General features: G+C 41.6%; 1 protein-coding gene across 7 annotated transcripts in view; it reads right to left on the bottom strand.

Moving 5' to 3' along the window:
• Positions 1-27658, bottom strand: part of ZFAND4 (zinc finger AN1-type containing 4) — a 125546-nt gene that overhangs the window by 40433 nt on the left and 57455 nt on the right. For 4 of the 7 annotated variants that reach the window (XM_061629786.1, XM_061629787.1, XM_061629788.1 and 1 more), the window contains 3 exons: positions 24073-24124; positions 13324-13434; positions 5818-6700 (listed from right to left, as the gene is read on the bottom strand). In XM_061629786.1, the coding sequence (XP_061485770.1) occupies positions 6495-6700; positions 13324-13434; positions 24073-24124 (369 nt within the window). In that variant the 3' untranslated portion in view covers positions 5818-6494. Of the gene's footprint in view, positions 1-5817; positions 6701-13319; positions 13435-24072; positions 24125-27658 lie in introns of those variants that run through there. The other 3 variants (XM_061629790.1, XM_061629791.1, XM_061629792.1) reach the window with 3 other exon arrangements.

Genomic DNA, 27658 nt, shown 5'->3' with positions numbered 1-27658 from the left:
TGTGCATTCACAATAGCCAGCATGGATTTTTCACATTCCACAATGTTAAATTGAAAATCATAGAATAGTAGAGTTGGAAGGGGCCTATAAGGCCATCAAGTCCAACCCCTTGCTCAATGCAGGAATCCAAACTAAGCATTCCTGACAGATCGCTGTGCAGCTACCTCTCGAATGCCTCCAATGTCAGAGAGCCCACTACCTCTCTAGGTAATTGGTTCCTTTGTCGTATGGCTCTAACAGTTAGGATGTTTTTCCTGATGTCGTCGAAATCTGGCTTCCTGCAACTTGAGCCCATTATTCCATGTCCTGCACTCTGGGATGATTGAGAAGAGATCCTGGCCCTCCTCTGTGTACCTTTCATGTACTTGAAGAGTGCTATCATATCTCCCCATAGTCTTCTCCAGGCTAAACATGCCCCCCATGCCATTCTGCTGGGTCCATATTCTTACAAAACTTATAGTCCTGAACTCAGAAATACTTGCTTAACAACCCTCTAAGTTTTTATGGCGATACACAAAACACTCAGAGAAAATCTAGAGTTCAAAGTCTAAAACACAAGTAAAATAATCCAGACCCGTTAGACTTTTTTCTGTCAGTGGTCTCATAATTTGTTGAAATTAATTAAAAATCAGCCATGTTCACAGAGTACCAGTAATCCCTTTACTGACCTTGCCCCATACTCTGACCTTCATCTGCTGCAGTTTCAAAGTTAAAAGATGCATGGCTGATTTTTAATTGGTAGCGCAGCGTAAGAACCAACTGTCAGTGTTCTAAAAGCCAGACTGTTTGGCTTGGCTAATCAGGAGACCACACTCATGCCAGACATTGATTCCACTTAAACAGTCATGGCTTCCCCCAAATAATCCTGGGAAGTGTCATTTGTGAAGGGTGCTGAGAGTTGTTAGAAGACTCCTATTCCCCTGACAGAGCTCCAGTGGCCTGAGTGGTTTAAGTCAGCCCCTCTTCTGGTGATTGTAGCTCTGTGGGCGGAATAGGGTGGCTCTTCGCAACTCGCAGCACCCTTCACAAACTACACTTTCCAGAGTTTTGTGGGGGAAGCCATGACTGTTTAAAGTGGGGTAAATGTCTGGCATTGATATGGCCAGGGATAGCTTTGATTTAAATTTGAATGGGAGACTACATGTATCTGCTGTAGAATACAAAAGTAGGGGTAACCTCAAAAAATGATACTGTTAACAATGGGTTTTTTTTTGGAAAGAGGCTTTCACTCTGTCCAATCTCCTCCCCTCCTTCCTCCTCCTATTCCTCCCTTCTCCCTCCCCCCACTCATGTTACCAAATTCTTGCAAGCTACAGGAAGTCTGTGTACAGTCTGCATCTGTGTTGAAATTGCTTTTTAATGTTTTTAAAAAAACATTTAAAAATGTTTTTAAATGTTTTGCTTTAATGTTTTAATGATGTTTTGTTTTGATATATTTTAAAGTTTGTTTTTATGAGGTTTTAGAGTGTTTTAGTGTTTCTGTTTGCCACCGTTGGCTCCTACTGGAGGAAGGGTGGGATATAAATAATAAGTGTATTGGACTGTGAAAGACCAACTCAAATTGTGTTTGCATTTTTATAAATGTGTAGAGCATTACATTATCTCAGAGAGGGGGTCAGGTCTCCTGCTCCCCTGGTGCATTCACTATAGCTGCCCAATTTCCCTGCTTTGTAAAGTTTGATAGGAATACTTGTTGGCTATAGGCACATTCTCAAACCACAAGGGTTGGTTCCACCCCCCTATTACAAGCCCCCTGGGCTTCTTTTGTAACCTGCAGCACAGAAATAACAGCTGAGTTTTTGGTGCCATTTACATAACTGTTAGTGATACGCCATATGATTACAGAAACTTAAAATATTTAGCATGGGTCTAATTTGAAGCTGTGTGTAGATTTTAAAATATACTGATATTTGTTAGCCTTTAAATTGTTTGTACAACTAAACTGCTTGCACAAGTAACAGAGAACACTTCAGTCTTCCATAAAAAAAAAAGAAAAGATTTCTGCCCCACCAGATACTGTCTATCTTTAAGTGAACAATTCATACTTGGAAAAGGTTTTTCATTTCCCCACAAATCCTTTTGTATGTGTGGTTTTATGATTAAGTCCACTGCAATATAAAGTGTTGTCTTCCAAGTCTCTAAAATAACAATTGAAGTTTGGGCTTTTGCGATGATATTCTGAGGCGGATGAAGTATATGGCATGATGAACTGCATCCCAGAGTATTGAAGGAACTTGCGGATGTACTCTCGGAACCTCTTGCCATCATCTTTGAGAAATCCTGGAGAACGGGAGAGGTGCTGGAGGATTGGAGACGGGCAAACGTCGTCCTGCTCTTTAAAAAGGGTAAAAAAGAAGATCCGGGGAATTACAGGCCGGTCAGTCTGACTTCAATACCGGGAAAGATATTAGAATGGATAATAAAAGAGTCCATTGGCAACTATCTAGATGACAATGCTGTGATTAGAAGGAGCCAGCATGGGTTTGTCAAGAAAAAATCCTGTCAAACTAATCTCATCTCTTTTTTTGATCGGGTCACTAGCTTAGTAGATGGTGGAAATGCTGTAGATGTCATCTATCTAGATTTCAGCAAAGCGTTTGACAAAGTCCCCCACGACCTTTCAATTAGCAAACTGGTCAAATGCGGACTACATGGAAATACTGTCAGGTGGATTCACAACTGGTTGGAAAACCGTACTCAAAGAGTGGTCGTCGGTGGCTCTGCTTCGGACTGGAAGGAGGTTTCGAGTGGAGTGCCACAGGGTTCTGTCCTGGGGCCGATACTCTTCAACATTTTTATCAATGACTTAAATGATGGAGTGGAGGAAAGCCTTATGAAGTTTGCGGATGATACGAAACTGGGAGGGATAGCTAACACAATGGAAGACAGGAATAAAATCCAAAGGGACCTGGATAGACTAGAAAATTGGGCTGAAATTAATAAAATGACATTCAATAAAGACAAATGCAGGATTCTGCATTTAGGCCACAAAAACAAAATGCACGGGTACAGGATGGGAAATACCCGGCTTAGCAGTAGTGCGTGTGAGGAGGACCTTGGAATTGTAGTGGATCGCAAGTTGAACATGACCCAGCAGTGTGATGCTGTGGTAAAAAAGGCAAACACAGTTTTGGGCTGCATAAACAGAGCTATAGTTTCCAGGTTGAGGGAAGTAATAGTCCCACTATATTCTGGATTAGTCAGGCCTCATCTGGAATACTGCGTTCAGTTCTGGGTGCCTCATTTTAAGAAAGATATAGACAAGTTAGAGCGGGTTCAGAAGAGGGTGACGAGGATGATAGCCGGTATGGAGAACAAGTCTTATGAGGAAAGGTTGAAGGACCTTGGCATGTTCAGTCTGGTGAAGAGAAGGCTGAGGGGTGACATGATTGCTCTCTTTAAGAACCTGAAGGGCTGTCACATAGAGGAGGGTACAGATTTGTTCTCTGCTGCCCCAGAGGGTAGGACTAGGTCTAATGGTTTTAAGTTGCAGGAGCGTAGATTCAGATTGGACATTAGAAGGAACTTCTTGACAGTAAGGGCAGTTCGGCAATGGAACTGACTGCCTAGGGAGGTGGTGGGATCCCCTTTGCTGGATGTCTTCAAGCAGAGGCTGGACAGCTATCTGCGGGAGATGCTCTAGCTGTGGATTTCCTGCTGTGAGCAGGGGGTTGGACTCGATGGCCTACAAGGCCCCTTCCAACTCTATGATTCTATGTCTGTTTCTTGTATCAAAATTTCTCACTTTGTACATGCCAGTTACGAGGCATATACAAAATGCTTCACCTACCCTTTTCATATTTAATCTTATGCCCAACTTTGCTCATAGTTTTCCTTGTATCTTACTCTTTTTTAATCATTAGCCACTTCCATTTCTTTCACATCTTTGCACATGCAGCATCCCATTGGATTTTTATGTACTAGAAGAGGAGAAGAATAGAGTTCAAATTCCATTTAGCCATGGACCTTGGGCCAATAATTATTTCTCAGCATAACCTACCTCAAAGGATTGTGGAAAGCAAAGAAGAAGAATCTTAGAGAAATTGTGGGATAAAAATATAATAAAAAATAAATAAAATATCCTGTAAACTGTGGGAATGCTGTGAACATAATATATCTTGACTTCAGCAAAGCTTTTGACAAAGTGTCCCATAATATTCTGACGAGGAAGCTAGCTAAATGTGGGCTGGATGGAACAACTATCAAGTGCATCCACAGTTGTCTACAGAATCATATTCAAAGAGTGTTTATCAATGGTTCCTTCTCAAATTCAAGGACCCTCAACTCTATGATTCTATGAACTGGGGGAAGGTAACGAGTGGGGTACCACAGGGCTCGGTCCTGCGACCAGTGTTCTTCAACATTTTTATTAATGACTTGGATGAGGAGATGCAGGGTATGTTTATCAAATCTGTAGATCATACAAAATTTGGGAGGGATAGCTAATACTCTGGAGGACAGAAACAAAATGCAAAGTGATTATGATAGGCTGGAACACTGGGCTGACAACAACAGAATGAAATTTAACAAGGATAAGTGCAAAGTTCTACACCTAGGAAAAAGAAACAAAGTGTACAGTTATAAAATGGGGGCTACGTGGCTCAGTACATGCAAGAAGGATCTTGGGATTGTTGTTAATCACAAGCTGTTAATCACAGTGCGATGTGGCTGCAAAAAAAGGCAAATGCTATTTTAGGCTGCATTAACAAAAGTATAGTTTCCAAATCGCATGACGTACTGGTTCCCCACTATTTGGCACTGGTTAGTTCTGGACACCGCACTTTAAGAAGGATGCAGACCAACTGGAATAGGTTCAGAGGAGGGCAACAAGGATGATCAGGAGACAGGAAACAAAGCCCTATCAGGAGAGGCTGAAAGGACTGGGCAGAGAAGAAAAGACCGAGAAGACCCTTCTTAATTGTTAGACCAGTACGACAATGGAACGTGTTTCCTAGGGAGGTGGTAGACTCTCCAACTCTGGAGGCCTTCAAGAGGCAGCTGGACAGCCACCTGCCAGGTATGCTTTAGCTTGGATTCCAGCATTGAGCAGGGGTTGGACTCGATGGCCTTATAGGGCCCTTCCAACTCTACTGTTCTATGTTTCAAAATGAGTTTACGAGTGCTGATTCACTGTTAATAATGTCTCAGGAAAACCGATACCTCAGGGGAAATAGTGCAATATCTTTGTTACAAAAGACAAGAGTTTTTCTGCTCTCTCTTATTTCTTTCCCGGCATTACCTCCATCACCCTTGCTGCTTTTTAGAGAAGGGTGGATGATGTGTCCTCCATTGATATGACAGGAGTCAACCTGTTACAGCCAAAGAGGAATAGAGTCCTCACACTCTTAGAAATTCTATTGCCAGCTGCACACAGATGTTCAGAAATAGACACAGCCACAGAGAAACAGAGGTAAGTAAGACAGGAGCAACACTGAAATCCTCTGCAGGCTATGATGAATGCAAGTAGAAAAGGGAGTGGGATCCATGCTGCTTGTCCACTCCTACCCTCTTTGTTCTTTCTTAAAGAGGCCTATGAATGCACAACTCTGGAAAACGGCATAGGAGTCAAGACTATTGCCAGTGGAGCCAATCACAAACAAGGTACAAGAAGATTCTAATGGAATCTGCAGCCTAGTTGGGATGATTTTGCGCCTAAGTAAATGCTTTGATGAACTGCCCATTAAACTGCCTTGTAGTTCAACAACTCCAAATTTACCAGCCTTCATATATTTTAACTGGATAAGCAATGGGAGAAGAAATCCCTAACCACTTCCCCTACTTGCCATTAGCCTGTAGAACAGTAGAAGTCAGTTGCTCTGTTTATAACTGCATGAAAATTTAATATTTATTCGATTTTTTTTCTGGTAATAGCACTGAACATTTTTAACAAACCAAGTTGTGAAGTCTTTAAAATATATAATTATAAAAAATGTCTTCTATTTTATGACAAGAGAAATTTTCCCTTTTGTAAAAAAAAAAAAAAAAAAGAACGTAAGAAATAGCGGGACTAACATGATGTGTTTTTTCCACACTGGGTATGTATGGCTGACCGTCTGAATGGAACTTAGAGTTGTATCTGTTGCACTTTCTAAACTTGAAATGGTAATGGGGAACTTCAAGCTCAAATGAAATACTCCAGAATGGACAAAAATAAGATAGAAGGTAGGAGAGTTTACATGACATCCTCATTACAGAAGCCCCTCAAGTCTCATTATAAAATATATATTAAAACTTAGCAAAGTGCATCTTTTAAAAGACTTGTCTAGTGAAAGAGCATTTTGAAAATATAAAACACGTAACACAAGACACGTAACTAATAATAGTTAAATCAGAATGTACATTTTCAGAAACTACCTTTTAAATTTTTTGATTCACTCAAGAATAAATGATGTCAGCTACAGTAGTGTTCACATTATTCTTCAATATTATGCAGTCTCATATGATTTTCTTAGTTGGCAATCTTTAGATTGGGAGCATGGCAAAAGAAAAGCAGTCTAAACCATTGATGCTTCTGTCTGTGTGTAATGTTCTTCTGGCAGGCAGATGCATGATATACAACCACGCTTAGATTTTAGGAAGCTTTGGTGCACTGACAGCAGGATTGGACTCCTGTAAGTACCTCCGCCCTGCATTCTTATAGTCGTAAGTACAGGTATGAGTCTCTGCATAGCGGTGAGTTGCGCAGAAATTGTTTCCACATCTGAAGGTAGAAAGGGAAGGGTTAGAAATCTTCTAAAAACCTTGTTGTGTTGCAGATATTACCCTGGAAATGAAATCTACAAATAGCCTTCACCTGAGAATAGCACTATATGATGCCATTGTCAATTGGCAATTGTCATGTTCACACAGTCATTTAATTTCTGTCAAAAGCCACATTCCTTAAAGGGTAAGGTGTCAGGGGCAGCATGCTGGGATCTTTTCTCTCTTTCTGCCACCTGCTTCACTTTGCTGCAAGCATGCTTAGTCCTGCCTGCGAGAAGCATTCTTCATTCCTTTTGCCCTCCAGAGAGGCCACACACAAAAATCAAGAGCCAGAAACATATTAAGGAACTGCAAAGATTTATAGAAAGTTAACACAGTCTGGCTGGCAACTCTGCATTTTATTCATTCAACTGGAAACCCACCCCTTCACTCACAAACTTCCTTCCTTTCAAGTCAGGCTCAAGATAAACCATTTCCCCTGGCCTTGGAAGAGGACAATCTCACAGCTCCTGTGCTAGAGAGAGAGATACAGAGAAGCAGGGACTGCTACATGACGTGCACAATGATTTCCTGCTCTTGTGCCCCAAGATAAGCTGAGGTCTTTGCTCTTTCACTTCCCAACAGCACACACACTCCCCTACTCAACCTTTTCCGTTGGCAGAGGCTTGTTGTCTCTGCATCTGCTGGAGACTGGAGCACCAGTTGCTTGGCAGGTGCAGAGACAAGCCTCCACTGAGGAAAAGGCTGAGTGGCCAGCAGAGGGGGGGAGAGATCATGTGCTGTGCCTGGTTAGCACACAGCCACTTCCTTCTCCCCTTTCCTGCCCTAGCAGTGGAACATGACGACACGGTGTTCAAAGTGTGTATTTTTTAAAAAAACTCTTGCTGTGAGAACAACAAAAAAGATGTTCTTTTATATGGAATAGATTGAATCCTTTCCACAGCAAAAAAAAAAAAAAAAAAAGGTCTGTGGCTGTTTTCCAGAAAGTGAGCATCATGTCCCCAGCTGGTTTAAATGATTCAATGCATTAGTCTGGATGTTTGTAAATGATTTTACATAGTTGTACCTGACTTTTTAAAGAAAATTAGATGTTTAAACATGTTTCTGTAAATAGTTGTCCTGCTTTAGAGCTATTAATTTACTTGTGTGGAGGAGCCACTTGTGAGAATCACAGAGTTCGTTAAACACATGGATTAAGAACATAAGAAGAGCCTGCTGGATCAGGCCAGTGGCCCATCTAGTCCAGCATCCTGTTCTCACAGTGGCCAACCAGGTGCCTGGGGGAAGCCCGCAAGCAGGACCCGAGTGCAAGAACACTCTCCCCTCCTGAGGCTTCCGGCAACTGGTTTTCAGAAGCATGCTGCCTCTGACTAGGGTGGCACAGCACAGCCATCATGGCTAGTAGCCATTGATAGCCCTGTCCTCCATGAATTTGTCTAATCTTCTTTTAAAGCCGTCCAAGCTGGTGGCCATTACTGCGTCTTGTGGGAGCAAATTCCATAGTTGAACTATGCGCTGAGTAAAGAAGTACGTCCTTTTGTCTGTCCTGAATCTTCCAACATTCAGCTTCTTTGAATGTCCACGAGTTCTAGTATTATGAGAGAGGGAGAAGAACTTTTCTCTATCCACTTTCTCAATGCCATGCATAATTTTATACACTTCTATCATGTCTCCTCTGACCCGCCTTTTCTCTAAACTAAAAAGCCCCAAATGCTGCAACTTTTCCTCGTAAGGGAGTCGCTCCATCCCCTTGATCATTCTGGTTGCCCTCTTCTGAACCTTTTCCAACTCTATAATATCCTTTTTGAGATGAAGCGACCAGAACTGTACACAGTATTCCAAATGTGGCCGCACCATAGATTTATACAACGGCATTATGATATTGGCTGTTTTATTTTCAATACCTTTCCTAATTATCGCTAGCATGGAATTCGCCTTTTTCACAGCTGCCACACACTGGGTCGACATTTTCATCGTGCTGTCCACTACAACCCCGAGGTCTCTCTCCTGGTCGGTCACCGCCAGTTCAGACCCCATGTGAAATTCAGATTTTTTGCTCCAATACGCATAATTTTACACTTGTTTATATTGAATTGCATTTGCCATTTTTCCGCCCATTCACTCAGTTTGGAGATGTCTTTTTGGAGCTCTTCGCAATCCCTTTTTGTTTTAACAATTGGCAACTGATCCGCTATAAGACCTCAGCCAAACTTCATTTTGCAAGTAGCAGTAGGAGGTGGTCATGTATATCAATATATTCAGCCCTTACCTATGAAAACTCTTTATTTTTGGATCACAGGTATGTATTTGAATTTTGTAATAAAAATTATATTATTATATCAGAATTTTTTTTTTAAATTAAAACTTTAATATTACAGTCTTTTATATGTCTTGGGAGTAACAACCCTTTAGTTTGAACTAGGTACATGTAGAAGAATGACAGTAGGTATTTTAATTTAATTTAGTTAATGTAGTTTCATATATACACATATTCTAACATTATTTTAATGGATAACCATTAAAACTTTGAGGCAATAAGGGGGTTAATGGCTGCCATCCATGAGCAATTCTCCAATTTGTTCTGAAGAAGCCTGAAAAGCGCTATAATTCTCAAAACCATGTCAAATTATTTATTTATTTATTTATATCCTGCCCTTCCTCCCAGCAGGAGCCCAGGGTGGCAAACAAAAGCAGTAAAAACACTTTAAAACATCATAAAAACAGGCCTTAAAATACATTAAAACAAAACAACTTTAAAAACATTCTTTAAAAAAAGCTTTAAAAACATCTTAAATAAATAGGGTTTAAAAAAACATATTGTTTAGGAAAAAATGTTTTAAAACATTTTAAAAGCAATTCCAACACACACAAATTATTATCTGTATTATTTGTAGAACTTTTTTACTTATATCCTGAACACACACACTTGCATGTGGTTACATGTTCTAATAATCACTATCATTTTATTCCACTTGGTTCTTGTGACTTTGTCTTTTTTGTTACTTATATCTGAAGATCTGGTCCTCTGGTTTTTGTTGTAGAACATAGACGATGCACAATAACTGAAACTGTGGAATCATTTTTTATGTTAATTTGCAACACACTCAGAGCCAGGAAAGACCTGTGAAGTTTAGGCAATGTCAGGGAAGTTCCAAGCCCTGAATGTTCAAGTTTCTCTCCCCCCCTCTGTAAGCCTCTACCCCTTTTAACTAAGAAGATACAAGGAAAGAGGTACGGGGAGTATTTTTACAGAATTGCTCCTTGAGAAGTAAAGCTACTCCAAGCTTCCAGTGTTCTGATCAATGAGAACAAAGGCACTGAGATCATGGGCATACAGTTGAGTTTTGGAACATGTAATGTTTAATTTTATTAAAATAAATAATAATCATCCTGGCGGATAATGACTGACATTATCAGAGTAAGGAGGCAAAAATGGTCAGGGTTAGACAGTGGGAGGAATGGGATTTAGTTGGAGTCCCTTGCTTGCTCATGCCAGTCCTGCCTTCAATGACAGTATAATGTTTTACTGTTAAACAAGGCATGTACGTTAAAAACACTTCCACTAAAGTCAGAGAATCCAAAGTTACTTCTTGATGAGCATGCTCTCCCTCCCTATGCACAAATAGCAGTAAGTAATATCAATCAATACTTTTTTCCCTCATTTTAGAAATTACAGACTGTGATACTGGTAGGACTAAAGAAAGTGCTCTACCATATATGAGGACACAAAATTATGGTAATATAGAATCATGGGACTAACACAGAAATCATAACTAGATATATTTAGAACTGCAGAAGTGACTTGCAACACCAAAGTGACTATGCGTGGGCAAGATTTTTAAATAGAAAGCTGTCAAACACAGGGTTCCAGCAGCAATAATGTTTCGATCAGGGTATACGGCAGGACAGTTTGACAAACAAGTTTAACAAACGAGGGACCTAATGGTGGGAGGTCATGTATTGTGTTAGGAGACCACATTTGCTTTGCTTGTCTGGAACAGCAGGGCTAGAAACTGGGTAAGAGGTAGGGAACTAATCAGAAAAAGACGCTCCAAGTTAGATAGATGCAGAAAAGGGAGATAAAAGCTGCTCAGAGGGCAAAGAAAAACTAGCCAGTGTAGGAGAGAAGCTGGAGGAGGAAGAACTGGACCTGGGGGAAGACCTAGGAAACCACTTGTGCTTGCAAACTGAGAGACCATTATGCCTAAGACCCAATAACTTTGTATGTGTAGCTTTTCTTGTGTATGTGTGTTCTAGTTGTAGCTTAACAATGTTCCAAAATCATTTGAACATGCTTGGTGGGAACAATTCCAATGGACTCCAGGTATGCACTTTAAACAGGGTAAACTGGGTAGAAGCATCCTTGCTGGGGAGTAATGAGGTCACATTATAAAATACCTCACAAAAATTCCTACAGCCACCACTTCTAACCACTTGTAGGTACTGAAATAACTGGTTGCACAGATTGTCTGGGCCTAGTCAACTCCATAAAACTCTTTTAGAGTAGGCATAAAGAATTAGTGTGTGAAGACAGGGGGTTCACAACACAATTTTGGCAGAAAGTTTGAAATTCCCTTTTTAAACTCTATCTGGAAGGGTGAGAGGTGGAGGAAAAAGGCAGAAGAATTCAATTTTAACAGTAGGACACACATTAAAGCAGGGGTTGCAACCCATAGCCCACAGGCACCATGGTCCCTGTAAAGGCTTTCAGTGACACTCTCAGAGGGTAGCCCAGAATCTGAGCTTTCGTTTTTTAAAAAAACAAAAACAAAAATCCTCTAACCCTCTTTGAAAAAAAGTTATGGAGCAAAATGTGCAGGTACCCTTCTAAGCAATTTATATGAAAGGAACCAGCCAGGCTGCTCCTGCCTGCCAATGAGTGAAGTCAGAGCTGTGATTGATAAGCGAGCTGTCTGGATATCAGGCAAAAGGAATCCGTGGGGTCCTAAAGAGCTGCTGCTTTGCCCTCCCTTTTAGTAAGCTTTTTCTGCTTCTGACTTCCCCCCCTAGTCTTTGGAATCTCTATAGTTTGCTCTCCCTTTTCCCTAGCAACTAGCATGCATTTTTCCTTTGCTGAGTCCCCAAGAAGAGGTAGTGTCTAGACATTATGTAGTAGTACTTGGAGAAAATAACAAGTGTGGGTGAATGTTAAAGAACCCCCCTCCTCCCCAAAGGCAAGTGTTAAAACTTTGCAAAGCGGCTTTGGCGTGTCTCCTGCTTTGTAGGAACTGAAGACCAAGGGCTGATTAACAATTCACTTATAGTAGAATGGTACACGTGTCTACTCAAAAGTAAGTCTTTTTGTTTAATGGGGCTTATTTCCAAGTAAGTAGGCACAGGCTTTGGTTTAGGGTTGGCATTGGGTAAAAACAGAGTTCTTTTGCCGCTAAGAGCAATGGCAGGTCAAGCCTGTTCTAGTAGGAAATACAATTATGGGAAAAGCTTAATCATGACTACTCTCTAATTTTGTGTTATTTCATGTTTCCCATGGTTGCCATATTGTGTTATACCATGTGCCATGAAAGCCAATTTGTGACTGGTGTCCCAGCACTCTCTCTAAATTTGAACTGTGCCCTCTGGTCCAAAAAGGTTGGCGAGCCCTACATTAAACCTTTTTCCAGCAAGACCATGCATAACACTTGTACTTGATACCTTTCAACTATCCTCATCCTCCAGCAACATAATCTAACTCTGACAAAAGCCTGTGATTCTGCAAGGCTGAAGAGGACCATCAATTCCTTCCCATCCACACAAATTCCCACCACCTCAAAGGAAGCTCAAATGGGTCCCCTTTTGAATGAGATGCAATTATTTGGTTACCATCATAGAGTACTAAAGATATTTTACAATGGACCCTTCCCCACCCGCAGATTTATGTCAAGAAATTTCACATTTTATCAATGAAGAGAGAATATCAATCATTAATGGGTGATGAGGCATGGTAATAATTGAATCAAGTGGCTGGCATGTTTAGCTATCACTTAGGACAACCTGTGAAAAACATGTTCAGCTCAGTAGACTGACTAGGTCAAGTTCAAAATGGTACAGGAACTTTAATTCCATATGCTAATATTCCATGTGCTGCAAATTAAGAGATGGCAAATGACTTCTTCACTTTTATTGGATACCGATTTCTTGTTGCTCAGGTCACTGTACTCCTCCCACGAGTCATAATTTCTCTTGCAATGTGCCAGATAATACCCTGCATTCACAGGTGGACCCACAATACAGCAGCATATGTTACAAAAGCAGACTCCTGTCATTTGGTCGGACAAATGGACACAGGGATGGGCTATACTCACAGTTGTAGTCCAGATTCAGACCACTGCAATACAGGAGGCTTCTTAGAGCAGACATCCTCTTAAGGAGGCAGGGATTACATTTCTTCTATGTGAACTCTACCAGCAATATCTCTAGTCCAACCAGTTGCTATTCTGATAATGAATGATGCTCAGTTGTACTCCCTTTGCCACCAAGGATAATGAGCTTTTGTACATTTGCAGTTTTCTTGTTTTAGAAATATTGACAGCAGGCTGCACACTGGTGTTTCAAACTCTTTCCCATTGCATTATTATGCTTTTGATGAAAAGCACATTTAAGATGCAAACTCAACCTACCTACATTCATAGCTAGTAGCTAATCCAGTTTTCTTTCCACAGAAGAAACAATGCTTTGCAATTTTCTTTTTAGGCTTAATTGAACTGTTCACAGGAGGGAGATGAGTTGCGTCACCTGTTTTCAAGATGTAAAACATGCTTAATTATATGTGCTATCAAAGAAATGTTGTAAGACAAAAGCTGCACAAACAACAATGCAGATTTAGGCAGCAGTAAATTTTGAGGCAAACATGTTTTGCCTTAATGGTTATTAAAACACATTAAACAACATTTATGCATTTTATTTATTTATAAATATATAGCACTCTTTCACAAAACATCAGGTGGTGTACAACATAAAAAAACCTTTAAAAGCAATAAAGAACAATAATAAAATCACTAGCTGCTCAAGAACATTTTAGACAACTGCATAGGCCTGTCAGCATGAAAAAGCCTTCAACAGATGCCTGAAAGTCAAAAGTGAGGATTGTGATGTTCCTATATTAATGTATATATGGTAAGTGTTGGTTGTTTAGAAGATACATGGTAAGTGGAGTGAAAGAGGAGGGGGAGTGAATGGGCAGTAGAATGCGAGATGATTGGCTGAGTGTTTAAAATGGCTGAACGTATAAAAGGAAGAGGGAGAGTGGAATCAGGGGGGGGGAGAAGAGAAAGAGTGGGTTGTTTGGTGGGTTTGAGAGAGTTGTTTGCCAGGAGATAGTGAAGAAGGAGGGGGGTGGAGTTCGGATTAGTATTGAGTAAAACCATATGCTTATGTGCCTTAAGAAGAAATCTTGTTATCTTTGTTATCTTGGTTATATTTAATAAATACTTAATTTGGTTTACCAAAGGCCTGATCCTTGGCTGGGGTTTCACAGACCAGAAGGGAGGGTAAGGTAATGACCAAGGCTGAAGGGGAACTGTAACAAATGGTGGCAGCGGTGAAGAGAATAACAATACCAGTATTCAGAGTCTCTGGGAAAACTAGTATTAGGACGTGACTGGTGGTTGCCTAGCAGGGGAATCTGTTGAGATCTGTGCTAGAGCGGGGAGAGAAATCATAAGAGAGAGCGGTCCGGACTGGTGGAGTCCCTGGTGGTGCCTAGTGACAGGCAGTAGCCACGCGCAGGTAGGAACCTGACAGGGAGAGCCAGGGAAGGGTGACACACGTGGTGGCAGTAGTGGTGGGATACGAACAACAGAGAATCCAGATACGAATACTAGAGAATCCAGAACAGTGGTGTGGCAAACAGAAATAACAAAACAAGATTTCTTGTGAGAGTGACTGGCAAAGAGTGTGTGGCAAAGAGTGAGTGAACTCAAACACCATGGCTGAATACATAAAAATGAAAAGAGAGGAGCTGGTGGAGAAGTGCGTAACATTCAATTTACCTCACGAGGGTAAAGGGGTAGATGAATTGAGGGTAGCACTTATAGGATTTGCTACTGCCCAGCAAAAACAACCTGTCAGAGAAGAGACCCCAGAAGGATACTTAAGCAACCCCGCTTATATAGAGTACTTGAGAGAGAAGTTAAGATGGGAGGCTGAGGAAAAAGACAAGCAGAGGGAGTTGGAAGCTGAGAGATTGAGGATGGAAGCTGATGGGAAAGACAAGCAGAGGGAGTTGGAAGCTGAGAGATTGAGGATGGAAGGTGCAGAGAAGGAAAAACAGAGGGAGTTGGAAATTGAGAGAATAAGATTGGGGTTTGAGGAGAGGGAGAAGCAACGAGCATTGGATGCTGAATTACAAGTAGAAAAGTTAAAATTTGATAGAGAGAAATTTCACTCTGAGGAGACAAGGAAAGACAGAGATGGAGCAAAAATAAAAATTACTCCAAAGGACTTTGCTGTCTATGAGCCTGGTCAAGATCCTCAAATTTACCTCAGCACTTTTGAAAAAGCAGCTCAGTTGTGGGGGCTACCTGAAGATAAATACATGCAGTATTTATCAAACCTGATTAAAGGGGAATTGGCTGAGGTATACCAATATTTCCCCTCAGACAGGCCCGTCACCTATGCTGAATTCAAAGAAGCAGTGTTTAAAAGATTCAGACTGGGGCCTGATTATTTTAGAAAGCTTTTCAGAAACTGCCAGATACAGACAGGGAGGTCTTTCGTGGAGCTGGGGGCAAAACTGATGGACATATTTGGGAAATGGCTGACAAGTGCAAAAGCTCAGTCTGTGGAGGAGGTGAAAAACCTCATGATATTGGATCAATTATACCATCAGTTACCACCAGAAATAAGGCTCCTGGTCAAAGACCGTTCCCCTACATCGGTGCAGGAGGCCGCAGAGATGGCGGATCACTTCGCCTCCAACAGAACTGGCTGGGTGGGGAAAACATCAAGAGATTTTAAACCCAGACCATATAGTGCTGGCAGAAGGGATGTGGTACCACAGCGAGTGAGTCCTCCAATAAAATCTGAAGGGCACAGGACACCCCAGAGTGGATCTGTGTACCCTAAAAGTGAGGAGAAATTATGCTACAAATGTGGTAGACCGGGGCACCTACGTTTTCAATGTGAGGTTGCCAACCCCATTAGTAATCCTGCTCAGACAAGGGCAGTGAAAACAGAGCCCAAGGCTTTAGAAACAGCGAAAAAGGTTCAGTTCTGCCAGATAAACTGGACAGAAGTAATAGACCTTGATTCAAGTCTGAGAGAGGAAGTGAGTGTACAAGGGGCAAATTATTGGGCATTGCTTGATACTGGTGCCGCTCAGACATTACTGAGGCCAGATTTAATAAAATCTGAGGTAATATTACCTCAGGAAACTGTGACTATCCAAGGAGTCAACCAGAAAGTTTGCCTGTGGCCCTGGTGGAAATGACTTGGAGAGGCTGAGAGGGCCGATATAAAGTAGGCATTAATGCCCAGCAACAAGAACCAGTAATACTGGGAAGAGATGTAATGGGAGCCCAAGGAAAGATATATGTAGTGACCAGACAGCAAATTGGCAGAGAAAAAGAAGCCATATTAAGGGGGGCTGAAACAAACAGGGTGGAATCTATTAACCAGCCTCAGGTCACCATAGCAACCACTAGCAGGTCTGCTGAAGGAGACAAACTGTATCAAGTGGTCTCTGGGGAAGAAGCAGATCAATTCAGGGAAGAGCTGCATAAAGATACCAGTTTGAATCAAATAAAGGAACAAGCCCTGACCCAATAGATTCCTTTCACTGACAAACTGAGGAATCAAGTTGTGTGTGAGAATGGGATTTTATATAGACTGTGGATGCCCGCTGAGAGAAAGGATGAATGTGAACCAGTGAAGCAATTGATAGTACCTAGCAAATACAGAACCAGATTGCTAGAGGTAGCCCACAATGTCCCATGTGCAGGACATCTGGGAATAAAAAAGACCAAGAGGAGATTGGCAGCACACTATTATTGGCCAAACATCTCCAAAGATGTAAAACAACATTGTCTATCTTGTGGAATATGCCAAAAGGTGGGAAAAAGTGGAGTAAAGACTAAGGCACCCTTAAAGCCCCTTCCTATAATTGGCCAACCCTTTTATAGAGTGGGAATAGATTTGGTGGGCCCTTTCTCCAAACCCACAAGGCATGGCAAGAAATATCTAGTGGTGGTGGTGGATTTTGCCACCAGGTACCCAGACGCAGAAGCACTAAGATCTGTAGAAGCCCCTGTAGTGGCAGAGGCTTTATTAAAAATCTTTATGAGGCTGGGTTTCCCTCATGAAGTGCTGACGGATCAAGGCAGTGTATTCATGGGAGAAGTGATGCAATGTATGTGGAAATGTTGTGGTCTAAAACATCTAAAGACCACTACTTACCATCCCGCCACTAATGGGTTAACAGAGAGATTCAATGGCGTTTTGAAGGGCATGATAAGAAGCTATGTTCAAGATCCCCCACAAGACTGGGATGAACGTTTGGGATGCTTCTTATTTGCATACAGAGAAGTCCCTCAAGAGTCAACAGGCTTCTCACCCTTTGAACTCATGTTCACTAGAAAAGTGAGGGGACCTTTGGAACTATTAAAAAATTCATGGGAAGGAACCCTGGGAGAGTACAAAACATCTGTAGTAGATTTTGTATTGGAATTCCGCAATAAATTAACATCAATGATGGAGGTGGTGAAAAAGAATTTGAGTCAAGCACAGGAGAAGCAACGTTACTGGTATGACAGAACAGCCAGGGAAAGTGTGTATGATGTGGGAGATATGGTTATGGCGTTCATACCCAGGAAACATGACAAATTACAGGCTAACTGGGAAGGACCATATACCATCAGAGAAAGGCTTGACACAGTGACGTATGTAATCACCACAGACCAATTAAACAAAAGCAAAGTGGTTCATGTAAATATGTTAAAGCCTTACCATACCAGGGATGCAAAGGTGTTGCAAGTTACCTTATTCCCTGAGGGAAGTGGGCCTGAACTTCCAGATTTGGTACAGGAAAGCAAAGACAAAGGAGGGGTAGATCAAGTGGAATGGTCAGAGGAGGTGAAGGAGGAAGTAAAAGAAGAGATTCTGAGAGTTTTGAAAACCTATAGGAATCTCTTTAGCAACAAACCTGGCCGAACCAGTATAGTTATACATCCCATTGATACTGGAGATCATGCCCCAATCAGATCTGTTCCGTACCGTGTGAATGGGAAAGTTTTGAATGAGATCAAAAAGGAGGTGGAAGATATGCTGGAATTAGGAGTGATCAGGGAATCCATCAGTCCCTGGGCCTCAAGTATTGTCCTGGTTCCGAAAAAAGATGGAACGATAAGGTTTTGCATTGATTATCGGCGAATCAATAAAATTACTGTCCCAGATGCGTATCCTATGCCTAGGGTAGACACAATGTTAGAGTTATTGGGGGAAGCAACCATTATCTCTACACTAGATCTCTGTAAAGGATTTTGGCAAATGGAACTAGACGAGCAATCCAGAGCCAAAACTGCCTTCAGTACACCAGATGGGTTATATGGGTTATATGAGTTTGTGACCTTACCCATGGGACTAAGGAACTCACCAAGTTCATTTCAGAGGCTAATCAATACTGTGTTGCGAGGCATGTCAGATTTTGCAGTGGCCTATATCGATGACGTGGCCATTTTTAGCAAGTCGGTGCCTGAGCATGTCCAACACCTGACAACAGTATTGGAGGCCTTAAGAAAAGCAGGCCTCACAATAAAAGCTAAGAAATGCCAGTTTGGACTAAAGGAAGTAATCTATTTAGGACATAAGGTGGGGAGTGGGAAAATCACCCCCTTATGGAGCAAGGTGGAGGCAATACAAGCGTGGCCGATCCCCTTAACCAAAAAACAAGTAAGGGCATTTCTGGGTGTGGCTGGATTTTATAGGAAGTTTGTGAGAAATTTTGGGGAAATAGCAACCCCCTTGCATGAATTAACAAAGAAGAAGTGTTCTGAGCGTGTGGTATGGACGGATGAATGTCAGAAGGCTTTTGATCTACTGAAGCAAGCCTTGTGCCAAGGACCCATATTAATAGCACCAGACTATGAGAAACCATTCATCGTGGCTACTGATGCGTCGGACCTGGCGCTGGGAGTCGTCTTGCTACAGGAGAGAGAAGGCACCAGACATCCAGTGGCGTACCTGAGTCGCAAGCTGGCGCCGAGGGAGAAAAACTATTCGTCGGTCCAGAAGGAGTGCCTAGCGGTCGTGTGGGGACTGAACAAGTTGCGCCCATACGTGTGGGGACGAAGATTCACAGTGACTACGGATCATCGGGCCTTGTTATGGTTGCAGACTATGAAAAACCATCACTATGTTGCAGAGGTGGTCCTGGGCCCTACAGGACTATCAAGTGGACTTCCAGTTCATCAAAGGCAAGGACAATGTACTGGCCGATGGACTTTCCAGGCAAATGGCTGGGACTGCAGTGACGTGACCAGACGGAGGAAAAAAGAAAGACATTTTCCCCATAGAGACTTTTATTTGTTAACGCAACGTATAAATCCTGGAACAGGAATAATACTCTGCCGTTGTTTTAAGGGGGGGGGAAATGTGATGTTCCTATATTAATGTATATATGGTAAGTGTTGGTTGTTTAGAAGATACATGGTAAGTGGAGTGAAAGAGGAGGGGGAGTGAATGGGCAGTAGAATGCTAGATGATTGGCTGAGTGTTTAAAATGGCTGAACGTATAAAAGGAAGAGGGAGAGTGGAATCTGGGGGGAGAAGAGAAAGAGTGGGTTGTTTGGTGGGTTTGAGAGAGTTGTTTGCCAGGAGATAGTGAAGAAGGAGGGGGGTGGAGTTCGGATTAGTGTTGAGTAATACCATATGCTTATGTGCCTTAAGAAGAAATCTTGTTATCTTTGTTATCTTGGTTATATTTAATAAATACTTAATTTGGTTTACCAAAGGCCTGATCCTTGGCTGGGGTTTCACAGACCAGAAGGGAGGGTAAGGTAATGACCAAAGCTGAAGGGGAACTGTAACAAATGGTGGCAGCGGTGAAGAGAATAACAATACCAGTATTCAGAGTCTCTGGGAATACTAGTATTGGGACGTTACTGGTGGTTGCCTAGCAGGGGGATCTGTTGAGATCTGTGCTAGAGCGGGGAGAGAAACAATAAAGAAGGACAGTCCGGACTGGTGGAGTCCCTGGTGGTGCCTAGAGACAGGCAGTAGCCACGCGCAGGTAAGAACCTGACAGGGAGAGCCAGGGAAGGGCGTCACAAGGATGCTTGCCAACTCTGCTGTACCACAGCATGGGACAGGCAACACTAAATGCTCGACTTCTGATTGAGGCCTTCTGTAACACAGGGAACAATTAACAGCGCTCCCTTGGATGATCTCATTGATTAGGCTGGGATATAAGGGCTCAGGCAGTCCTTAATGTATCATGAATCCAAGTTATTCAGAGCTTTGTCTATCAACGTAAGAACTTTGAACCTGGCCTGGTAGCAGTTGCACAGTGTCAGTCATCTGTCCCCATCAGCAGTCTAGCTGCTGTATTCTGCACCAGTTGGCACTCCTGGACCAGGCCCAACAGCAACCCATGTAAGGCACATTGCAGTAATCCAGTCTTGAGATTGCCAATTAATGGACTACAGTGGCCATGTTATCCTGATCCAAATATGGCTGTAGCTGGTGTACCAGACAAAGCTGATAAAAGGCACACCTTGCCACAGATATATCCAGAAGTACCCTCAAGCTACACACCTGCCCCTTTAGCTTCTTGGCCATCCAGAACAGGTAACATGCCTATATTCTGGACACAGGAACTACCAATCCACAAAGCCTCTGTCTTCCCAGGATTCAAACCCAGTTTATTGGTCCTCATCCAATCCATGAGGCACTGATTAAGGCACTGATCCTGAACCTGCACAGCCTTTCCTCATTCAAAAGTTACAGAGAAGCAGAGCTTGTGCATATCAACATACTGATAGCATTGTGCTGCAAAACGGTTAATGATTGCTCCCAATGGCATCATATAATAGCATTGGGGACAAAATAGTATCTTGTGGAACCACATAGCACAGGTGAGAGAGAGATGAAGAGCCTTCTCCAACGCTCTTCTGCCTCCAATACCCATCCCACACAGTTGGTCTAAGAGGATACCATGGTTCATAGTATCAAAAGCTGCTGAGAGATGAAGAAAGAGTAAAAGGATCATGCTCCCCCTGTCCCCCTCCCAATAGAAGTCATCCATCAGGGCAACCGAGCTGATTCAGTCCGTAAATCAAGCCTAAACCCAAACTAAAATGGATCCAGGTAATCAGTGTAATCCAGGAACACTTGCCGTTCATCTAATTCGCTACAGATGACATTGTCCTCAATGTGTCTTGCAAGCTGCCATTTCAGTTCCTGGCATGCTTGAGCATCTGACATGTATTTTGCTTCAGTAGATGAAGCTCTGCTGCATCTTGCTTCTTACTTATCCAGCTAACTGCTCTGTCTCCAGAGAAGAACAAGTTTCCACTGGTGGATTTGCAGTCTGCTGTGTCCCTGGCCTAATCTGCATTGGTGTAAACCACCAGCTTGGTACCATTGGTGGCCTGCAACTTTAGTTTTAGATTTACAGCCCCCTTTAAACATTTGGCCACTCTCTCTATAGCTGTCTTAGTCTCTTTGCATTGGCAAATTGGCCCTTCTCACAGTATTCCTATTGCTGTGGCTATATCTGGCCTTGCTGTGGTTCCTAAGTACAACAACTTTTCTATAGCTGTCATTTTGTGAAAGGGATCTACTGTTCTCATCTCCCTTTAAATAATTTGTGTCCATGGGTATTGGCCACTGGATGGGCATCCTTGAGTCCTAAATACTCCACTATCTCATAGATCTTTTGTCTCTGGTTGTGGAGATAGGAAAAAGGAGCCTTTCTCTTTGGATCTCAAGGCAGTGGGTGATGTCTCCCAGTTGCTTCACCTCTACCTTCCAATGCAGGTGATTCAGACGTTTCTCACAGTCAGTTTCATCCTCATAACTGAAACGTAAATCTTCAGCATAAATTGTGATATAGGTCCTCTGCCATTTCTGTGTTATAGGGATCAGCTGGACCTTGCCTGAAGCCTTCTCTGATGAGCATGTGATTCAATTTCTCATTTCATGCACTTGTGGCTTGCTTTACTCCATATATACTTTTCTGAAGTTTGCACACAAGTGGTTTGTCTTCTGATTTCTCAAATCTAGGAGGTAGCCCCATGTAGATTTCTTCCATAATTTCTCCATGTAGGAAAGCAATTTTTACATCTAAGTATTCAATATGCATCTTTCTTAAATGTGTCCTTATTATGGTATATTTTTACAGGGCAAATATTTTGTTATAATCCTCTACATATTTCTTGGAATAGCCCATGGCTACTAATCTGGCTTTATAGCGCTGGATTTCCCTTCTGCATTTTGCTTTGCTTTGTAGGGCCATTTACATCCTACAGGCCTTTCTCTGAAGTATGTCCTGGCATCAGGCCCTGCCTAGCCATGTACTCCCTCAGGATGAAGTCATGAGCTTGTAAAAATTGGGATATAAGGACAAGTATTTTCTCTGGCAGCTTCAACTTTTTAATATTGATGTTCAAATAACTACAGACCAGTTTGGATGAGCTCTACATTTAGAAATCCACACTGCAGAGCAGTTAATCCATGCATTCTTAACATCCCAACTCCAATGCTGTATAAATTCTGTATAAATACAGAATTGGTGGCTACGTAAGTTCAACAACAGTGGCAAGAGAAAATCAAGAATGATATCAAATTTATGATTAATCAAAATAATTAAGATAGTCTATGGAGGAAAGTGATTTTGTAATGTATCAAAGGACAGGTTTGATATGTATTATATTTGTATAGCTGATCTACGACAAATCGGAAGTCAATAAATAAATAAAACACGATGGTGAAAAAAAGAATGATATCAAATTTAATAATTCAGCAGCAGCCCTCACCAGTTACAATCTAATATAAATATACATAACAAGCAGAAACCCAGGAGCTGACCACCCCTCCAGATTGAGACTGCAATCCTATACACAACACCTTGGACTAAGCCTCACTGAACACAGTGGAACTTACTTCTAAGTAAACATGCAACTGTGCAGTGTCACCTGATCAAATTTCCAATGGTCACAAAAGCAACGGGGGGGGGAGAGGGAGGGAACTGGTAACCAAAAATCAAAAGAGGAGGCTGATGAGCTCTGGGGACCATGCAGCATATGCCAGAATTTACTTTCACTGGGGGGGGGACATCCCCAGACCTGCCATAATCTACCAGAATGCAGACTGACACTGGACGGAACAAGCAGCAGGAATTGCTTTCAGGCTCCAGATGCTCTGCTGCCTCAAGGAATGACAGCAATTTCTGGATGCCTGCCCCTTCCCACCACCGTAGAAGGATGCACTGGCAAGCTGAAGCCGACCTTCTGTTATTTCTGTCCTTCCCTCCCTCCCCCCAAAATAAATTTAAAATCCCCCAGTAGACAGGAGTTTTTGTTCCTACAGAGCAGGAGAGCAAACCATAGCAGAAAATGACATCCCAGCTCCTCCTCCTTTCCTTCCCCAACCTTTTAAAAAAAAATTTAAGCAAGCCCCATCATGGGGATGTCCACTGCTGGCTTGAGGGCAGCAAAAGCCTGAGCATGTGGGGATATCCCCCCTGTTCCTTCTTTCCCTCCCCAACTTTTTTTTTAAAAAAGCAGCATGGGGTGAAGGAGGAGCCCACCAAAGCTGACTGGCAGGAGCAGTAGTCAGAGCAAAGGTGTTGGTACTCTGTTCCAAAGTGTTCTGCCAGAAAAAAAGGCACTGACTGTGCTATTGGTCTGCAACTGGTGGGTTGGGACCCACTAATAGGCCGTGCCTTGACCTAAAGTAGTTGCAACAGCAGCACTATATGTATATATATGGTAAAACAACAATAAGTGAGCCCTCAAATGAATGTTTGAGCTAAAGTTGGTCCTGTGTCTGAAAAGGGTGAAGACTACTGCCCTACATAACACACCAGAGAGTAACATTATAGAAACTCTGGTCTTGTTGATTCAAATAAATAAAAATGATGCCTTACTTAGCTTTCTGTCATAAACTTGCACACAGAATGATATTTTACTATACTTTGTTCTCAAGCTGTTTCAGACTAGGTATTAATCTAATTTCTTTGATGTTTAAATAGCAACTACCTGGCCAATCCTTGAGACAGAGTATATTCTATATCAAAATAAAATCAAGTACAACTCATTCCTATTCTAAAAATACATGGTTTACAGAACATACTTGACCCATTTTCCTTGCTGGATCTGATTAAATGGAAAAGCATTATTAACTGCAAACCTTAAGATTTCTGGATTTATTACTCACCCATTCTTTTTCCTGTAGCCACAATACACCCATTCAATCCAAGCCCAGGAGACTAAAGAAAAAAAGAAAGGAAGTATTTTTGGTGTTAGTGTGCTTAAATACTAGCCTTATACATGTCCCATAGATGTATGGAAAAGTATGGCGGATGTGAGAACAAGCACCCCTTCCAAGCCTTTGGGATAGGGGTAGGTAGAAATACAATCACAATTGTCTAAATATATTCATGCTGGGTCACTGCCTGGAAGCAGAGTAATCTGTGTAAAGTTCAATGGAATCTTATTGCCTTCTGTGGCAGATACATAGTATAGTGTGCAGTCCATAATTAAGAACAGGAAGCCCATGTGCACATCTTATATCACAAGTTGTTGTACAATTTGGTACACATGAAATGGTAAAAATAAACTGACTTCTTGCTGACCATAGGTTACTCTGAAGACATTAAATTATTTTGGCATTTTATGATGTTTTGAAAAAGAGTAATTCCTAATTTCAGAGTGGTGTGTGTGTGTGTGTGTGCATGTGCAGTGTCACCATAACTCAAGAACAAATTAATGAATTTGAACCAAATTTGATACATAGAACTTTTATAGTGCAAGGAAGAACTGGTTAGTTGTTGCCAGAAAACTCACAACAGGAAGTGGGAAAATGGGGGTCATTTGGGGGTTTTGGTACACATCTCTCCAACTAATATTCTTGCTGACATGAAATTTCATACAAAGATAGTTATTAGAACTCCAGATACTGTGAACATTGGAAAAAACATTCTGAAACTACATAATGAAAACAAGACACTTACTTTATAAACGGTTGCTATGTAAGAAAAATGTATATACATTTTTGTACAAGAAAGCCAAGGACGGCCTACTCCAGACTTTTAATGTTTGATAGAAACTCTGAATGATGCTCAATACAACAACAAAAAAGATGAAACACACAAGTTGTTTTCTATGGTGATGCAATGTTTTCATCAAAATGCTGTGATGCAGAATAACATTTCCTAGTTTTCACAGAAAAAAGCCCAGCTATTGTGTTAACTAGGAAAATGTTGATGTTAAAAATAATATTTTTAAATTAGCTGTGAAATTATTTTAAAGTGTTTCAACTGTGAGCCGGGAGGACCATAAAAACAAGTTTTTCTGAATAAATAAAACATATGATGGTCCAATGCATCATATATCTTGTGTTTTGAGTACTGTTTCTCAATGTGTGTCTAAATAAAAGTATCTTCATCAGACTCATAAATCTCTAGTGCATCTGACATGCTTACATATTCTGCCACATTTTAGCCCTGTTCATTGCACCCCACACATCATAGTACATGGTAGACATGCATTCAGACAACAGCATCTTCCAGAGCCATGTCCCTTCTTACATAAGCATTTGAACAGGAATAGGATTCCCTGCCCCCACCCCCAGGCAATGCCAATAATTTTAATCATTGGTGAGCAAGTATGAGAGAAACAGAGTGTGCATTTTAGAGCACATTAATTGGTCCTCTCAGTGGCAAGAAGCTATTTAGTTTATAGTTTTTCCAGTAGTAGCTCATAAATTGTGGCTAATCCTCGTAGTCAGCTAGGGATGGTGTAGAATATGTGCAAAATCAGATTCGGCATCGAATTCTGGGATAATCTGCAAATTCGTCTCATCATTGAACAGACTCCCACTTTTTGTGTGCGTTTGCGGCTGTTATCGACAACATTTAAAAAAAACAACTCACTGTTAGAATCACATTATTTATGTAATTATTTTTGTAATCTGCTGCTGCTGTATACATTATATAAATATACAGCAGCATAAGTAAAAAAAGAAAAAAATATGTAATGTTTTGCAAAAAATAATGAAAAAAGGGAGAAACAGAAATCACAATAACTAGAGGAACACAATTTATAGGGAATCGGACCTGGCAGCCCATTTGATGAACTGAAAAACGCAACGGAATCAGATAGTGAACTCCATCCCTATAGTCAGCCATTATTTTCTACCGTTTGTTGTAAAGTCGAATCCCAATCTGCAACAATAGGATAATTTCTAGACTAAACTCTGACATTATAGTCAAACTATGGCCCCAAACCACACCTTCTTTACATTTTTGAGGTTTTGTTTATACCATATTTATGGGGCATAAGTGGAAGGGGGAAATCAACATAATAATCACCCTGCCCCCCAGCAGCAGGACCATCCTGCAAGCAAAGCTCTGCTAATGGGAATTTGGATTCAAACCTAGGTATTAACTGCTTAAAAGAGATAGTACAAAACTTAGTTTAAGTGATTCTCCAAGAATTTCCCCCCCAAGAAACAATTTAAGCAGTAGAGGAATTGGAAGTTTTTCAAGAACTAGTTCTGTAGTGCCTCAAAGAACAACGCAACAGCTTTCACAAGCTAGACTCCACTGTCAGAAAGCTTTTCAATCCATCACATTTTATGCACAAGCACAAGGTCCCAGGCTCACCACTCACTACAATAAAGAAAGCAGAAAACTGGGAATTTACTCAGATATCGATAACCTATAAATCAAGGGTGGAGAATGGGGCCAAATGCAGCCCTTCAGGACTCTAATGATGGCATGCCCCGTTACCCAGGCCAAACCCTTCACTGTCCCTGCAGTGAGTGCTTTAACAACTTTGAAATGTGAAAATGCCTCTTGCCTGCCTGGCTAGGAAGATGTGAGTTCACATGTGTAGGAGCCTCTTTTGCATGGCTAGAACACTTACTGTATAAAGAGCAAGAGTTGCATCCATTTCTCTGACCACTTTAGCCTCTGGCCTCACCCACCACACAAATATGACCCCTGGTAGATGCCCCAGCCCAAGTGGATGCCCTGCATATCTCTGAGATGCTTGCATTGGTGGCCAGGGCTACTGATGTGGCTGCCACCCTGGTGGAATGAGCCATGTTGTGTCTGGACAACTGCAGATGTTGAGACTCATAAGTTAAAATGATGCATGCCTTTATCCATCTAGCAATGGTAGAAGCCATGTAGTCTGGCTTTCTTCCCCATGGAGGAAATGTGAAAAGACACAAAAGAGGCTGATGAACCATCTGAATATTTTAGTGAATTTGATGTAAATCTTTAGGGCCTTCTTTATATCCTGCTTGTGCCATGTCTGTTCTGTAGGATGATTATGTTGGAGTAAGCAAATATTGCATGGTCACTTTAAGGGATATTTGGGGAATATCCCATGTACCTGTTTACCATGATGTAACTTCCTAATGGGTGGGGTTTAGTTACCTGACTTCCTCCTCCTTTGTCCTGGGGGATTTTTGAATAATCTCCTTTGCTGATCTTCCTACCTTTGAGAGAGGCCGCATGGCACAGATGCTCTCTCTGAGAGCATCCATTACTAAAGACCAAGATGGACTGAGACTAATTTTTCTTTCATCTAAGCTATAGAGCCTATGTTCCTAACATACGAGGTCATAAGTAAACATTCTTTTACTTTTACCTAAAGGATTGTGTCTGTTGTTATTTACACAGAGAAAGGTGGGGCTGGTTTATTCTCATTCTGCTGCTTGTATTTTTACAACTCTGCTAAGAAATAGGACCAACCAAATTAGTTCCTATTTCTGTGTGTGTATTTATAATACC

The sequence above is a fragment of the Rhineura floridana genome, chromosome 5 (genome assembly GCF_030035675.1).
Source record: "Rhineura floridana isolate rRhiFlo1 chromosome 5, rRhiFlo1.hap2, whole genome shotgun sequence".
Lineage (NCBI taxonomy): Eukaryota > Metazoa > Chordata > Lepidosauria > Squamata > Rhineuridae > Rhineura > Rhineura floridana.
The sequence above is the reverse complement of the archived record's forward strand: the minus strand, read 5'-3'. Positions and strand labels throughout refer to the sequence as shown.